The 15,922-nt window shown below is 42.1% G+C and overlaps 2 protein-coding genes and 1 long non-coding RNA gene across 4 annotated transcripts in view; 2 read left to right on the top strand and 1 right to left on the bottom strand.

Annotated features, from left to right (window-relative positions):
* The window catches only part of pop7 (POP7 homolog, ribonuclease P/MRP subunit), a 4,022-nt gene extending 3,098 nt beyond the window's left edge, over window positions 1-924 (top strand). Inside the window, exon 3 of the mRNA XM_085806445.1 lies at window positions 1-924. This exon is cut by the window's left edge and continues 2 nt beyond it. Within this exon, the coding sequence (XP_085662571.1) occupies window positions 1-236 (236 nt within the window). The 3' untranslated portion in view covers window positions 237-924.
* A 225-nt stretch (window positions 925-1,149) lies between these two features.
* Window positions 1,150-8,875, bottom strand: epoa (erythropoietin a). Of its 2 annotated transcripts, none has more exons than XM_085806442.1 (5): window positions 8,766-8,875; window positions 4,064-4,194; window positions 3,865-3,951; window positions 3,565-3,729; window positions 1,150-2,705 (listed from the first exon to the last, which is right to left on the bottom strand). In XM_085806442.1, the coding sequence occupies exons 1-5, from the start codon at window positions 8,842-8,844 to the stop codon at window positions 2,553-2,555; spliced, it is 615 nt and encodes a 204-aa protein (XP_085662568.1). In that variant the 5' UTR covers window positions 8,845-8,875; the 3' UTR covers window positions 1,150-2,552. The 2 variants fall into 2 exon arrangements, with proteins under 2 accessions (XP_085662568.1, XP_085662569.1); XM_085806443.1 differs by lacking the exon at window positions 8,766-8,875 and adding an exon at window positions 8,298-8,438.
* LOC146969488 (uncharacterized) lies at window positions 8,667-15,254 on the top strand. Its single transcript, XR_015038222.1, has 3 exons — window positions 8,667-8,888; window positions 11,461-11,592; window positions 15,212-15,254. It is a non-coding gene; the product is annotated as an uncharacterized LOC146969488 (long non-coding RNA).
* The last annotated feature ends 668 nt before the right edge of the window (window positions 15,255-15,922 follow it).

Raw genomic sequence — 15,922 nt, forward strand, 5'->3', positions numbered from 1 at the left:
GTCACAGGGAGATATGTGTCCACGGCCTGGGCCTGGCCATCAACAGGGCCATCAATATCGCTCTCCAGCTGCAGGCCAGCAGTCAGGGGGCACTGCAGCTGGCAGCCAACACCTCTACAGTGGAGCTGGTGGACGACCTGGAGCCTGAAGATCCTGATGAGGCCGGGGAGCCCATGACACGCACACGGAACAACTCGGCCATTCATATTAAGGTTTTCTACCCTGACCCTCAGTGACCTGAATAGAAGCGTTACCAGCGTGTTGGACATTTTGTGTCCTCGTAAACCAGAAGATGAGAAATCATTCTCTATTGGGACTGTTTTGTGGAGACCCCATTACTGGACTGCAGAATGGCAGACAAATATGCAGTGTGTTATCTGCATTGGTGATCTATGTATAACTGACAACCTTAGTTGACTGGATTTATTGTGTGTTACTTTTGTCATGTGTGTTGTGCTCTGCCTTTTGAGTTTGCATGTCTTGAAGTAACAGTGGTGTTTTCCTGGTGAAACCTTGATGTTATTAAATATTTGAAGACATGGCTGTGCCAAATGTATCCGTAGTGTCTTTAACTTTAAGGACCAAGCAAGTGTTTACTTTATTGTCCATGTTTTCAAATGGACAGAAGAGAGAGAGAAAGGGGGAAAAAAAAGAAATCCAGCATTTATTTTTTAGCAGATGTTGCTGAAGATGTCCACTAGATGTCAGTAGACAGCTACACATAGGTCAGGATGTTGTCCCTGTCCAGACTAGGCTCTGTGGCACCATGTCACAATCCATTCTAAAAACTAGTTCAGCATGGGTTCAGCTGAGGGCCATATCATTGAACTACTTCTGTTTACTGTGGTCAAAGTGGATGTATTTTACAGTTTGTGGAAGACATTGAATTTAATTTGTGGACAAAAATAAAAAATTGAAATGAAATATGCAAATTGCATATTAATTGAATCATCACCTCTGAATTATTGGCAGAGAAATGTGATCAGGGTGTGATGAGGCTGCTTTCATTTTTGATTTCACGATGGCGTGGACACCCCGTTGCAATACCACATTTGGTGAAATGAGTTGTACTCTGCATTTAAATTGTAGACACTTGAACGTTAACTCTGACGGAGCCAAAAGTAATGAATAAGATGGACAGACTTCCCCTTGTTGTGTTTCCATGTATCCTTTCTTTATCCAAGAATAATATTTTGTATTTAAATAGCAAATTATACAGTGATGAGACAAAACAACACAAAATAACAGGAAAGAAAACATGTACAAACATCCTTAAAAACATCTTGCACTTACACAACAAGATATAAAAATACGGAAAAAAACAAGGAAGACCGTTCAACTAATCTGAAATAGTTGATCTTCCATTTAATAGAAGGCCTCAAGTTCCCAGGACTGACTGATTGCCTGTCTGCCATTTGATGACGAACAACGGAGGGTGGGAGGATACAGTGTTAACGTCAGATTCTGGAAAACTATCAGCAATTAAAGCCTCACAGGATGTTAAGTGTAAAAGACAAACAGCATTTTTTTCCAGACAGTCTATCCGTATGTAGAGACTGGTTGAGTGTTGGTTAGGCAGCAACGAAAACACAGAAAATGACAAACAGCTTCACAGTTCTCATGTAACCCTCCTCGCTGACCTCTCGCTCCCTCGTTCGCTGTAACAGAGTCTTAACTTTAATTTTAATTTTAAGTCAGTCCAGTTGTTTGGGAACATGGAGCAGTGTGAAACTGTAACAGCTTGTCACGTACAATCTTTATAAAAAAGGAAGACAGCAGCGTGCCATTGCAAAGGATGTGAGCAAACACCTTTGCAAATGTTTTCAGTGAGAACATGGCGAGAAAAGCCAAACTAAAATCTCAAAGATCCGACACAAAAAACCCCAAAGACTTGAGCTTTAAAGTAGAAAATCTGTATAAATAGCAATTACACAACTTTAAAAAATATATTAAAATAAAAAAAAAATCCAATGAGACTAATGTTTCTGTGAGGCATCATTGAAAAACATTGAAGGCTTTGTGGGCAGAGGCCTCTTTCATTTTTGACTTTTGGTATTTGAAATGAATACCCTGTTGCAACCTCGCTCTCTTCTAATTTCCAGGTGAAATCAATATTTTCTGGGTGTTTCACTCTACGAGAGATGAGCATAGGGGTCAAACTCACAGGAAACAAACACATGCACACTACGTGCAGATTTAAACTTGCAGTCACACACAAACAAATAAAAGTACATCCACACACACAAAGTGCAAGAGAGTGCCAGTAGAACAGCTATTGGAGCAGTGCTTCCCAAGGGCCTCATTTTGGTCAGTGTGTGCTTCACCGTGTCCCAAGTGTCACATCTACACTCCAAGGTGCATTCATCTCCTGTCCATCCGCGGCCTCGCTGGGACCGCCCTTTCCTTTCAGTTCCCTCGACGTATGCGAGGATGGCTGTACCTTTCTTTCCACAGCGCTTCCACCAGCCGGGGTGCAGGTCAACAGTGTCAAGTCCCTCCTCTTGCCTTTGGAAACACAAATTAGCTTTGCCTGGAGTAGGGACGTCAGCCGATCAGCTGACGTCTTGCTGACAAGCCTGTGCATCCGAAAGGAGGAGGCGCACTTTCCCTCGCAAGAAATTGACGTAGACTTGGAGCAAGTCTGCTGCTGAAGACACCGTCCATGTTCCCTCCAGCTCAGCAGCACTTGCAGGTGGGGTATATTCCTGGAAAAGAACACAAGGGAACATGTTGCACTATTGGTAATCTGATAAAATCTCAATCGCTTTGACCCACTACAATTCTTCAGGCATCCGTAAATTTCCACAGTCGCAATCTTGTCCTAAAGATACTCTACCATGGATCATCTTGGTATTAATAAGACCATTATGAAACTTCAAAACACTCTTAGTCTTTTTATTGAAAATCTGTCATTGTTTCCGTGGGTATAAGAACCCTAGCAAAAGTGATGAAGCGTTAATTTCAAAGAACCCTAAGCCAGGACACAGACCGTTCATTCATATTCAGTGTGTCTGCTCACAAGGCCCCGGCCGCGTTTTCATCACGTCAGCCATCTAAGTAGCTTGTACAGCAGCTTCAGACCCCACAGCCGTGTTACGAAAGGCTTATGGTTACACTTAGAGAATGTCCCATGACACCCCTCAGTTCTCTATTAGCAGAGAAAACATCATTATTTCGTTACAGGAAACACTGTGGTGCATCCACTGTGTGTAAATGTAACCCTGTGGCACTTCCTGAATAGAAAGCTTATCTTATTTTATCACCACAAGTCGGTAAATGTCATCTAATTTAAGCTGAGGCAGATAAACTACTTGAGAGTTGGCTGACAACACCTGCAAAAGGGGAAGCAGTGCAGGTGGACATGTGTTCTCCCAGTGTGACGGCTTTGATAAGTGGGCTTGCCTGACTAAAAGGAGTATCTAAGAAGCTGTCTATATATACTTTTTTTTTTGCTATATGCAATTTCATTTAAATATGTATTCAATGCTATTGTGTCCTGTACTATTTAAGTGACAAAAGGCTTCAAGTAGACTGAATTTTCCCTCTGAACCTGCTGTTACTCACCTGGATGTTGAGACTACGCAGCACAGCGTTAATGCTGTGCAGGTTTCTAATGGAGTTATCTATGTGACTGTGCAACGCTGTGTTGGTGGCCGAGGACCGTAGCGAGCTGAGGGCCTCTTGTAAAAGCCATAAGCCAGACTGCACCTCCTGGGCCTGCTCCAGTGCCTGACCAAAGAAGGAAGAGAGGGCAAGACATCCATCAGTCTTATAATGGAAGTGATAAGAAACAAAGGAAGCAGGTAACCAAATCAATTCATTGCTAACTGTTCCAACTCTCAGCTGTTTGCAGCTCTTACTTACATTTTTCTTTTCCCAGACATCGAAGTCCACTCTGGTTTGGGGAACAGTGACGGGGTCTGAGAGGCTGCATCCGTCTCTACATGACTTCTAAGAAAACAGGACAGTAGCAGCATTGATAAACGGTCAGTGTGGGTCAGTAGGTCCCCCGCAGCCTTCACCTGCTGGTACGTCTCAGTGCATGCATACATTTTCCTCTCACCATAGCGACTTCTGCGTCTCGTGCCTCCTGAATGAAATGGTCCAGGACCCTCAGGTCACAGATGGGCCTCAGTGGGGTCGGCAGGCCTGGCCGGGTCCACTCCAACACTATCAACAGCAAGGCAAGCAGTCCTGCCGGCACAGATACACACACAGTCAATCAATGGCTGTTGAGCATGAATGAAAACAAGCAGCAGTAACACAACATTTAAGCCCCCTAAGACCTCTAGGTATTTATACAGTGTTGCCCATAAAGTTGGAATAATTTCGTTTTTTATTCCTGTTATGAAGGTTAACTGTTGTTTAATTTCCACAGTGATATGTGTGGAAGAGATTGATCAATAAAGTTTTGAGAAGATATACACTATTTATACACTATCTATCAAGAATACATCAAATTGTAACAATCATTTCATGAAAAGAGGTTAAAAATATATATTATATTCCAACTTTGTGGGCAACAGTCTATGTTCTCACACAGGCTGACAGTCTGATAAAAGGAAGAGAGACACTTATTACACTTCCCACATCATGCTTCTTGGATATGTCAAATCGGACTGGAACCAACACAGAGCAGAGGTCCCAGCTATTAGGTCACCTGCACCATGTGATATTACAATGTTTATAAAATAATTATTTCTATAGTCTTCTCAAAGCCAGTTACCTCTGTGACAGGTTATAGCCATGATTTAATGATAGTTTTTTGCAGCACTACCGCTGATCACTTTCATTCAGTAATATCATTATATAAAGTGATTCATTAGAAAGACACCACTTAATGAAAACTATGGCTCTCTTTCAGCACAGAAAAGAGAGAGAATACCCAGCAGCTAAAAATAAACATTTCATATTCATCTTCATGTGATAAAGACTGTTTTGGGGGGGAAGATACAAAGCAATAATTATTATTTGCTCTGTTTTATCACATTTCAAAAATGTGAGAATCTCAAGACCTTAGGAACAACAGTTTCTTTTGTAATGCAGCTGACCTGTACGAACCACCCTCAAGTCCTGACGTAAGCCATTCGGTGCATATGTGAAAACGCATCTGGTGACTCCTAAAGGCATTATACACATGGTCTTGCCATAACGTAAATGAATGAATGAAATCATTGATCTTCTTAACAAAGCTATCCCACGGTTAGGTCAGAGGTTACACCAGCGCTCTTTGAGTAGTCACAGATCCTGCACCTTGCTTTAATGAACCAGTGTTATGGTATTATGTCATTCAGGGACAGAACAGCGGGCTTTACATTAGAAAGTTTGGTAAGCTGACACAGACTGGTCAATATAAATACATTTACTATAAACCAGCTGATGACTTTTAAGGCTGCATCCTGTAAAATCATCACAGTAGCATGATTCAGCATGATTCTGCAGTGCCTTATTCATTTTGTTTCATTCTTACACATGAAACCATGGGTTATCCCAGATGCTGAACAGGAACCTGCAAATGCAGTACCATGACAATGCAGAAATGTCTGTCAGTGTTAAACTCTTATTTATGGACGGACAGCTCTATAATTGGACCATTAGTCTGCCTTATTTTGAAAATCTACGCATAACTTCTAACCCTTTCTCAGTGAAACTTCTAACTTTCGAGCACAGTCTGAACTCTAAGGATATACACGGCAATGAGAGATGTTGTGCTGCTGTGGGTCATGTGGGCGTCCAGCCTCGTTCCTCTGTGCCACATGCTGAATGCAGTCTTTCACAGTGGCCGTGATGTGTGACGCAAACAGATGATAGAAAATACAAATGTCTTCGCAGGCAGACAGGTCAGATACAGGCTAGATTAAGCTCCCAGACTCCTAGATAACTAGCACAAATTGAGCTGACCTGCAAAAAAAAAAAGGTTACATTTAGCTTGCAGGTTTGGAGAGATCAGACGGAATAACGTCAAGAATTATAATACCATTGCTAGTAGTGAATTAGTAGTGGTCCCTCAAGAGGTCAATAGTATAATCAGCTTAAACTCTGTGCCCCTTTTTCTGCAGAACTATCAGTGACACGCAAGCCCGTGTCAATAAAACTGCACATCTGACTCATACCTTTCCCATGCTTCACAAAATGTTCTTTACATCCTGTGTGCACACAACTTCCAAAGCTAACTGCTCCATGCCCATTTGTAACATCTGCAGCCTCCTCGTTCCCCTGAACAAGCATTTGTAATCGCTGCAGATTTAAAGTCCACTTAACATGAACTCATGCGTGCCACAAAACATGCACACAAATTCTTGTGTCATCAAGTGCACATACATGAGAAGGAATGTGCGTTTTCAAACAACGTCATTGATAATGGTTGTGTACTCATGATAAGTAAAAGACACGAGAGAGGAAATGAATCCTGAATGGAGCTAATTTCACACAGGATCCTACTACACTGGGCTTGTTTTCATCCTGTTGGCGGCCAAGTGGCCGTTCCACTTCAGTCAGATGCTGTTATTTACCTTATAGTGGACAAATGTCCAAAAGTCGACCAGTAAGTTTACCAAACTTTAAATCATTAGACATATGGCCCTTTTTAGACCTCTTATGATATTTTATAGCTTATACAATCCGTGGAGGTCTACATTATCATTCCCTAGTTAAACTAAAAATCAACATTGTGCTCCCATGTTCACTTATGGACTGTGCATGCTTAAATAATCCTTAAAATATACCAGTGTGCAGCAGTTTCAAAGGCAAAGCGATGTCTGCACAGAGTAACAGCCTCTTTTCCATCCGTTCTCCAAAATGCAGCCACTTTGTTCAATAAGTGCATGTGTGACTCAGCTTGAGGATTATCGGTGACCTTTTCACCTCCGCCATTGCCTACGTGAGAATGCATCAATCTAAACTGCGTATGTGCACACGCACACTTTCTCACACATACACTCACCCTCTTCTCTCTACATTCTCACCAAGGTGGTGGAATTTGCAGTCCAGGACTGTGGCCAAGCGAAAAGTTAACAGCTTTGTCTGCTAACATCCGCTGCCAAAACCATGTTGCTATTTTGAATTGGAGGCTGTAGTCCACAAGTGGCAGTGATTTGGATAATGGCAAGCCTCAGTCCAGGTATGTGACAGATGCTTTGGAAAGGTGAGCAGATGCTCACGTGAGACGGTGCCTTTTGACATGTGCTATTTTAACCAACTCATGTCAGACATGTGCACGGACAGAGCTGAGGCTTAAACCAATTTGCCTGGTGTGGTAGTGATGGTTAAATGGCACAGAGGGCTGATAAGGAGATCCTATTTTAAGTAGACCTCAGTGAGTGCTCTGCGACCTCCTCTCTATTTTGAACAGGTCTTCCCCATGACAAAGTGCAGAGTTGTAAATAAGTAGCTATCAGGTGACACAGGTGTGACATAATTTCCTGTCCAGCTCCACTGGAATTCCACATAGTAGTCAGCCTTTAATAACCTTTTGCCCTTTTCTGTTGACATAAGTATGTGACGACTGTACCAAAAACTGCACATTCAGCTTTTGCATTCAGTCCCCTCCGCTCTGCTGTGTCATGCTGGAGAAGGGTGACTGCAGACATGTATCTATCCCATGAACTTGACAGAAAAACAAACTGGTCATCATTCTCAGAAATTCCTCAGGAGACCGTTTTATCTCCAGTGACTTACAGTAACAGGAAATGATACATCTGCAGAGTCTGTGGGAATAAACCCGGCAATCCTGACAGGTTTAGTGCCTTGCTCTCATCACTAAGGTTCACAACCAACATGATGCCTTGCATCAACTTCATCAAAACCTTTAGGCAGATCATCTGTCTTAGACTGAAATGTCATAGTCATAATATCTAACCTATCCTAGTTATTAAGTTTGTTCAGTGTCTTCATTTAGCCAGACATTTTAATTGCTTCATTTATTGGTGGCTAAAGAGAAGAATATAGTTTTACAGTACAGCCTAATGTATAGCAGTGTTCCAGTAATCTATCTCCATGAACTGTTAAATAAATAGAATCCCACTGCATGCAGAAATGGGTCTTAGAACAAGTAGGATGTGGTGTGTAGCACAGCTTAGACCCGAGTGAGCAAAGAACCCCCAGACCTCCAGAGAGTCCAAAAATAATCTCAAGTCTGAGTATTCACATGTGTCCAAAGTGTATGTGAATAGAGAATAGCTGCAAACTATACCCACACATCCATCCACGTGCTCTAAAGCACCACGCATACAAACTGATGCGGCACATAGTGACAGAAAGTAAAGCAGCAGACTGGAGTAAGTCATAAGTGCTCTTACCTCTACCCGTTTTCTGCAACATTCGCAAACAGGTGCCGCATCTTTTACACACATCGTGAAAGAATGACTGATTAACGCACGCTTCGCGGCTCAGATTTAAAAGACACCGGTCAAATCCGTCCAATCAGTCCAACATACAGCACAAGCGCGCGGGGACTCAGCGCAGGTCCGACCAGCGTGTAGATCCGTGTCAAAAAAGCTGTGCGCTGCTGGTGAGAGCAGAGCTGGTCACCTACCAGGCTTTGCATCACCGCACTGCTTTGGCAAAACCTTTTATTTACCTCCCCTAAGGATATAGCGATAACGTGATGGCGCCCCAAGGACGAGGACGCGCCTTTTACGCACAACACTGAGCGATTAAACATCGACCCATGCATGAAGTCGCCCTTTGCGTAAAGCGTGAAAATAGACTAACGACTAAAGCCAGTGTACAGAGAAAAAAATCATGAAGGCATGACCATAACTCACTGGGAAACTCCATAGCGGTATCCGCATAGCCCTTCACAGGGTCCTCGCGGTTTGGCCCATAGGTCCGTCTATTGCCCATTAATTGGAAACGAAGCTCTTTTGTGGATGTCTTGCACTTATCCGGTAGGTGTTTCTAAAAACTGATCCTGTTTGATTTTTTTATTGATGACTTTGAAAATACAGTAGCATTGTCTCTATGACGACAATCCAAAACTACCTCCTCCCTTAAGGCAATTTTGTTTTCTTTCATTGTTATCCAAATAATAGCCAATCCCTGTTTATAAAACATTTGGCCTAAAAAGTAAATAATGTTTCGAAAAGACGTGGCGCGGAGACTTCCCATCTATTGTTTGGGTGATTTTCGGAGACGGTCATTTGCATAGGCCCACTATATTTAACACACTTCAAACTGATAGTGTAAATATTGATCATTATGAGCAATTTAGTCCAAAATATACGTTTTTTTTCAAATGTAGGCACTCAGTGTCATCTGCCAGGGCTCATTCAGTGAGCACAGGGGTCAAACTCTGTGACACAAAAACATTAATAACTGACCTTATTATTGAACTTTTAAACTATGTGAGACATGACAATGAGATTATATTTACAGCACCTGTGCAGATCCATCAGGATGTGTTACTGTTACTGGAGCTGCTGAGATGTCATCTGCTCAGTGAAGTCTGTGAACAGCACAGCACATGGAGCGGAGCCCAGGTATAACTGTGGAGTTATACCTGCTTCTCCCTTACACCACCCCACCCTTCCCCCCATTCCCACAGTGAAACACACCCTCTCATGTTAACAGTTTGTTGTCATCCCTGAATGTCTGCACCCTGGCACTCATGTGTCAGGGTTGTCGGAATATTATTTATTATGGACAAGACAGTTTCTAATACAGCAGAAGTTTAGAATCGTATGTTGTGAAATCATGTTAATACAATTATTATGAAGGAATGGAAAATCATAGATTGTCACTCAAATTTAAAATGATTTTTTTTTATACCAATTTAACAAACAAGCAGTTTCACCATAAAAAGGCTAAGCTGTGGAAAAACAAGTAATCTATTAGTGTGCAGCTTTAAAAGATAAAACACAGGTAGCTGAAATGAGAGAAGATGATATGTTAGATGAGAGAGCAACAAGACAGTCAGCCAGAGGGGAGCAGTGACTGCTCCAGGTCAGCCAATCACTACAGATACTTAGAGAATTTAAAGACCAGTTTAAATACATGGAGCCTTGTTTGACACCAGGATACACCTGGATAAGTGCAGAAGGACCACTTTAGTGAAAGCAATAACACTTTTTTTGTGTGTGAAACAAATTAAAGACACCAAAAGTGCAGCATAAAAGTTGTATGACTAATGGAGCTGATTTTGAGAGCTGTGACTGTGGTTAGTGCTGAAGAAAGAGCCCATTATAACTGATTCATTCAAGACTTAACCAGAGCTACATGGCAGAAAGGAAGAGGGTAGAAGAGCAGGAGTGTGAGGGGACAGGGTGAGACTGGTTAGACTGCTGCTGATACAACAGAAGAAGCTCCAGAAACTCAAGAGAAATATGGCGTGAAAAGACTAATGGGCTGCTGAATATGCAATAGAGTGATATGAATAGAATCACAGATCATTTACTGTAATTACACTGTGTTTTCAAATCTTTTTAAATCTTTAAAAGTTTTCAAGTGAAAATTGATCTTTGCACATTGGAGTCATAATGAAGACTAATCGCCTGTCTACTGTGAACATTAGCCTCTCTTCTGACACATCCTGATCATTATCAGTCAGGCTTGATTCAGTGTAATGGTCAGATGAGCTAAAGTGTCCCTGTGGTCAGTGTTAGGGAGGAAATGAATTACAGATCATGTAAGATTGCCTCTGACAACCTCTAGTGGATGGCTGGCCTGATAATCTAAAAAAGCTTCTGTAGTGATGAAGTGACTGAGATACTCACTAACGGCTCTGATCATGTTATAATCATGTTGATTGGACCAACATTTTTCTATCCAAAATGGACTAGATACGGTATATAAACTAATTTATACTAAACTAATTACAGTTCATTGAAGCAGCCCCCACTCCTTCATGTAGAATAGGTGCAGAGAAACTGCCTCTGACTTAGGAACGTGGACTAACACTGATTTATCTGTACTTTCATCAAAATAATCTGCTATAGGACAATGCTAAAGGCTAGTTCAAGGAGCCTGTGCATATTCTCATTTGTCCAGGTCATAGTATCTCAAAGGAGGTTAAATCGAAAGCAACTGGACTTGGTTATTTGTCTGGGAAAGACGTCGGACCAGTCCCAGCCTGGTCAGATGCGTACATGAACTGATGAAGCCTCTTGGATGAGAGGTGAAACGTCTTTCCCAGACAAATAACCAAGTACAGTTGCTTTCGATTTAACCTCCTTTGAGATACTAGTTCAAGGAATCTGTATTTGTACACAACCAAGTTTTCATTTTAATGTATTTAATAATATGATATATAATATGAAGTTATACATTCAAACAAATAGTCTTTTGATAAAGATCAGGGCCTGGGTGGTGTTACCAGTTCAGTTCACAATACTGCATTTCATTAGACTTATGAATGTTAGATATATCATATGAATTATAAATATATGAATTATAACTGTCAAAGTAGGACTGGTGTATATACATTAATACATGCCATTAAGCCATTCTCTATTCTCTACACAGGCATGTGTTGTGTCCCATGTCCTCATCCTGAACCTTGACCCAGAGTAAAGGAAATATATAGAAGTTTCCTGGAAGTCTCCTGTGTGTGTCACCGGAGGAGGGGCTGTCTTCCACTGGCTACAGGAAGTGAAAGTATGTTTGCATATACATTATCAGTGGTCGACATGCAATGTTAAGTGGTACACAGCTTCTCTCACTCAAATACTTGGAAACACTGATAAACGTTAACAAGCTTGCACGTTTGCATTCTTGCCATTTCATAAGCCTACAGGGGGTGCATGTATGTCACACATATCTTAATATGTACACAGGTGCAGGCACAACTATGTCAAATATAGAAAATGACAGAAAATATCTGAATTGCGAAAAGAAATGATTTAGAGTTTTATATTATAACAGAGGCAATTAAAACAATTGATTGATCTATTGGATATTTACATTAATATGGTGTAATCAGAAGCCAAAAGGGTGTTTTAAAGTCTTTGGTTTTTACATTGTTGCCTTTTTCAAAAGTGTGACATGAAGATGCCAAAAAATGCAACGTCATAACTGGAGAACTGTGAAGCATCTGATCCATGTTGACCACATTGTAGTAGCCATTCAAACATGTTTATTCTAATCTTAAGGGATGGACATTTTCTAGACCACCTTCTTACATATTTAAATCGATACTTGTTCTGATATGAATCAGCTTTCATACTAGTTACTACTACTACTACTACTACTATAGTTACTAGAGTACCAGGCCTCAAGACAATGTTGACACATTGTTGCACTGTTTGCGCAAAGGACTGTTTGCTTATGTCTGAGCCAACATGAGAGAGAGGGGAGAGGTACGTGCTGCAAGCCATGCTTCATGACCAGGGCAGGGGGATTGGGGAGGGAGGTAGGGAGTGCGGGGGCAGGGGGGTCCAGTCACAGTGACTCCTTGGTTGGAATGGGACATAGTTATTGAATTGAAGATGATTTGAAAGAGGAGGGGTGATGTAAAGTTGGGGGTTGAACCCAAATGAATCTTCCCTTGTACCACACACCAGAGATGGGCACGGGTGATGCCAAAAACCTGAAGAGGCAGAGGCTTTAACGGACTATATAAGAGGCAGTGGAAGTGCACCGCCGTTACGTCGGAGTGTGTGTTTGCTCTCTCATCCAGGTTTTGGGCTCGCAGCCAGCTAGGTCTACTCCTCTGGCGCGACACAAGACAGGAAGCTGACATAAAAGAATGAGGGGACCGACTGTAATGGACCCAGGAGCCAAGGCAGGAGCCAAGACAGTAGCCACTGCCGAGTCGGAAGTTATTGTTTCAGCCTGCAGGCATCCACAGTGACAAGATACTTATCACTCTATTGAACTCACAGTGATCCCATGGCGATGGACACAAGTGTGGAGAGCATTCCAGGACAGGAACCTAATAACTGGAGTTTCTCTCTGAACAAATGCTTTCATGTGGCCCAAGAGTGAAGAATTTCACCCCCTAAAAAACTGCTAGGCTCCCTGCTGGCCAGCAAGACAACAGGCAACTATACTCCGACTCAGAGTTGTTTCACTTTCCCTGACTCAAGTTGGCTTAACAGGACTAAAGATCAGTCCCTTTGCCCACACTTGGCATCTAGAGCACTGAACTGTGTGTTCACGTGCCGTCAAGTAGTTGGCAAGTGTGTCAGAACAAGCCAAAAAGTCTACAGCCCCCTTCTCAGCTCTGTGAGGCTCTGGCACGGCTTTGCTTTGCTTTGAGCCACATTTATCCAACAGCACTTGAGAAATCTCACTGAAAACCACAAGTGACAACTAGATGGTGGCCCCAGGGGAACTTCAAAGGACCAAAGTAAATAGAGTACTAAGGGCCATACTTTCTGTATAAAAATCAGGGTTAGGGTTAGTTACTCAATTCATTTGGATTCATCTTCTTGGCACCATTGATACCAAACTTCATTGCAATAGTTGTTAAGACATGTCAGTAAAACAATGTCATTCATCTGGTGGCCCTGGAGCAAACGTAAGGGGATTACCAAGATCAGTAGCATTCATCCTTTCATCCTCCAAAATTTCATGGAATCCTTTCAATAGCTGAGGTACACCAATCAGGCAAAACATGATGAGCACTGACAAGTGAAGTGAATAACCCTGAAAAACACTTTATCATGGCGCCTGTTAGTGGGTGGGATGTATTAGGCAGCAAGTTGAGATGTCCTCAAAGTTGATGTGTTAGAAGCAGGAAAAATGGGCAGTGTAAGGATATGAGCCAGTTTGACAAGGACGACTGGGTCAGAGCATCTGAAAAAGTGCAGCTCTTGTGGGGTGTTCCCGGTCTGTAGTGGTCAGGATCTATTAAAAGTGGTCCAAGGAAGGAACATTATGGGAGGTTATGGGCGGCCAAACTCACTGACACACATGGTGAGCGAAGGCTGACCAGTGTGGTCCGATCCAACAGACCAACTACTGTACTGTGGCTCACATTGCTGAAGAAGTTCATGCCGATTCTGATAGAACACTGTCAGAATACACAGTGTAGCACATGTCACTGGACTGGATTCTTGAAGACGTTTCGCCTCTCATCCAAAAGGCTTCTTCAGTTCTGATGACCAGTGTGGGGAAACTCAGGTAAGCCCTTTCCATGAGAGGCAAAACGTCTTCAAGAATCTAAACAAGTCCAGTTGCCTTCAACTTCACCACTTGTAACAACTACAATGACCTGGATGACTGAGAACCTTCACAGACATGTGATGCACTGTGTATTCTGACACCTTCTATCGGTGTGTCAATGAGCTTGTGGCCGGTTCAGTTCAGTTCCTTCCCCAGGGGTTTCCAATGTTTCCCCTCAAGCTGTAGAGTACTTCTGTTTCTCAGTCAAATATTTCACTGATCGACCATCTCGGGCATTTTATTTCAATTAGTCCCTAATATACTGCTAGAAGAGTTCATACTGACACTCAGCTTCCTTGCTTTTCTTGTCCATTGACAACGCACTGTGTAGAAACAGGACTTACCTACCGGCATGTCTGTTGTTAACACTGTAACATCTACCCCTCTAACACCGACAATGTCACGTCCTTAACCACGGCCCCCTTTTTCATCTTTGCCACCCATGTCTACTGTGTGAACTTTCTCTCTGGCCAAGCTTCCCCTGGCCTCACACCTTCCGTTATCCAGTTATCCAGTGGGCCTCTCACCACTTGTCATCCACTTCATGTCCACCACCACAGCCACTCTTGGCTGTCCTGTCTGCTATTTCCCCAACTTGTGAGTGCTGACTTTACACCCTGCACAGCGTGAGACTGCAGATTTTACATTCCAACTAAATTTTTAACCCTCAATTTTATTAAATATTAAATTGGTATACATATAAAGTTGCAGAGTCTCCCCTTAGATGTGCACCCATTCATTCTGGCAGCCTTCGTTTGTATGACTGGGTCATTTACACTTTCATGTTTAAGTTGAGAAAAGCAACTTACTGGCAATATAAGCCAAATAAACAATAGGACAATTGTCTTCCATTAAGTGATAATCTGATTACTCCAGTATGCGTGCGCTTTTGAAATTTACAGCCATAGTAAGTAGAGTAAAAAACTAGAGCATTATTCTGGGCTCAATATTTCCCATGTGGCTTGTTCTAATTACCTTTTCTCCATTTGTGCAAAAGAAAAGAAATACTGTATTTTCTAATGTAACCTTGCCTTTTGAATTCGGCTTGTGTAATTTCCACTTGCTTCTATCTAATCCTCATTGTCCTTTTTTCCTCTTTCTGTATCAGCTCCCCACAACGACCTGGCTGCACTGGGAACTTTCTATTAGGTATGTTATCAACTAAATTGTTGGGACTTCCGCCCAGAATAGGGACACTGAGTCCAGTTGTCTTTGACTTTGCACTTAGGGATCCCAGAACCTGAATGATCAGTGAGCTCAGTGTTCATTGTGGCACATGTTATTGTGCAAGCACAATAGTCTGAGTGGAGGAGGCGCTACATGCATTTATTGCAGAGAAGAAGTGGATGGATGTAATAGATGAGTGTGTGCATCATGACGTTTGATTTATGAAATAGAAATACTTTGGTTAAGGCAATACTAAGATATTGTTTTACCTAACTCTTGATAAGCACAAGTCTCATGTCTCACTTGACCGTTTCAACATTTAACCAAGGTCTGTGATGCTTCTCTGACAATGTGTTGTGAACAGCTAAACATAACCATGAAAATATCTTTTTATAATTTATCAGGCCTTTTATGCCTTTATTATAGAGATCGGAAAATTGGGGAGAGAGAGTAGTTGACATGCAACAAAGAGCCACAGGTCAAGCCTTAGCTTTAACAGTACACACTCTACCAGATGGGCCACCAAGATGTCCCCATAACAATATTGTATGAAATACAAATGAAATGCATCAGTAGTGCTATGCAGATTTATTCTGCATCTACGCTGTGCTTTGTGCTGGGTACTTTAACAGACATTATCCTCTCATTATGT

This window comes from Trachurus japonicus, chromosome 18 (genome assembly GCF_045865225.1).
Source record: "Trachurus japonicus isolate A0001 chromosome 18, Traja_1.0".
NCBI classification, from domain to species: Eukaryota; Metazoa; Chordata; class Actinopteri; order Carangiformes; family Carangidae; genus Trachurus; species Trachurus japonicus.

Bases quoted from the DNA above. Each gene is read 5' to 3' on its own strand.
- epoa (XM_085806442.1), bottom strand. From the start codon at position 8,844: ATGGGCAATAGACGGACCTATGGGCCAAACCGCGAGGACCCTGTGAAG. The intron at 4,195-8,765 runs GTGAGTTATGGT...CTGTGCCGGCAG, and splicing joins TACCGCTATGGAGTTTCCCA to GACTGCTTGCCTTGCTGTTG. The intron at 3,952-4,063 runs GTGAGAGGAAAA...CTGTTTTCTTAG, and splicing joins GAGACGCAGAAGTCGCTATG to AAGTCATGTAGAGACGGATG.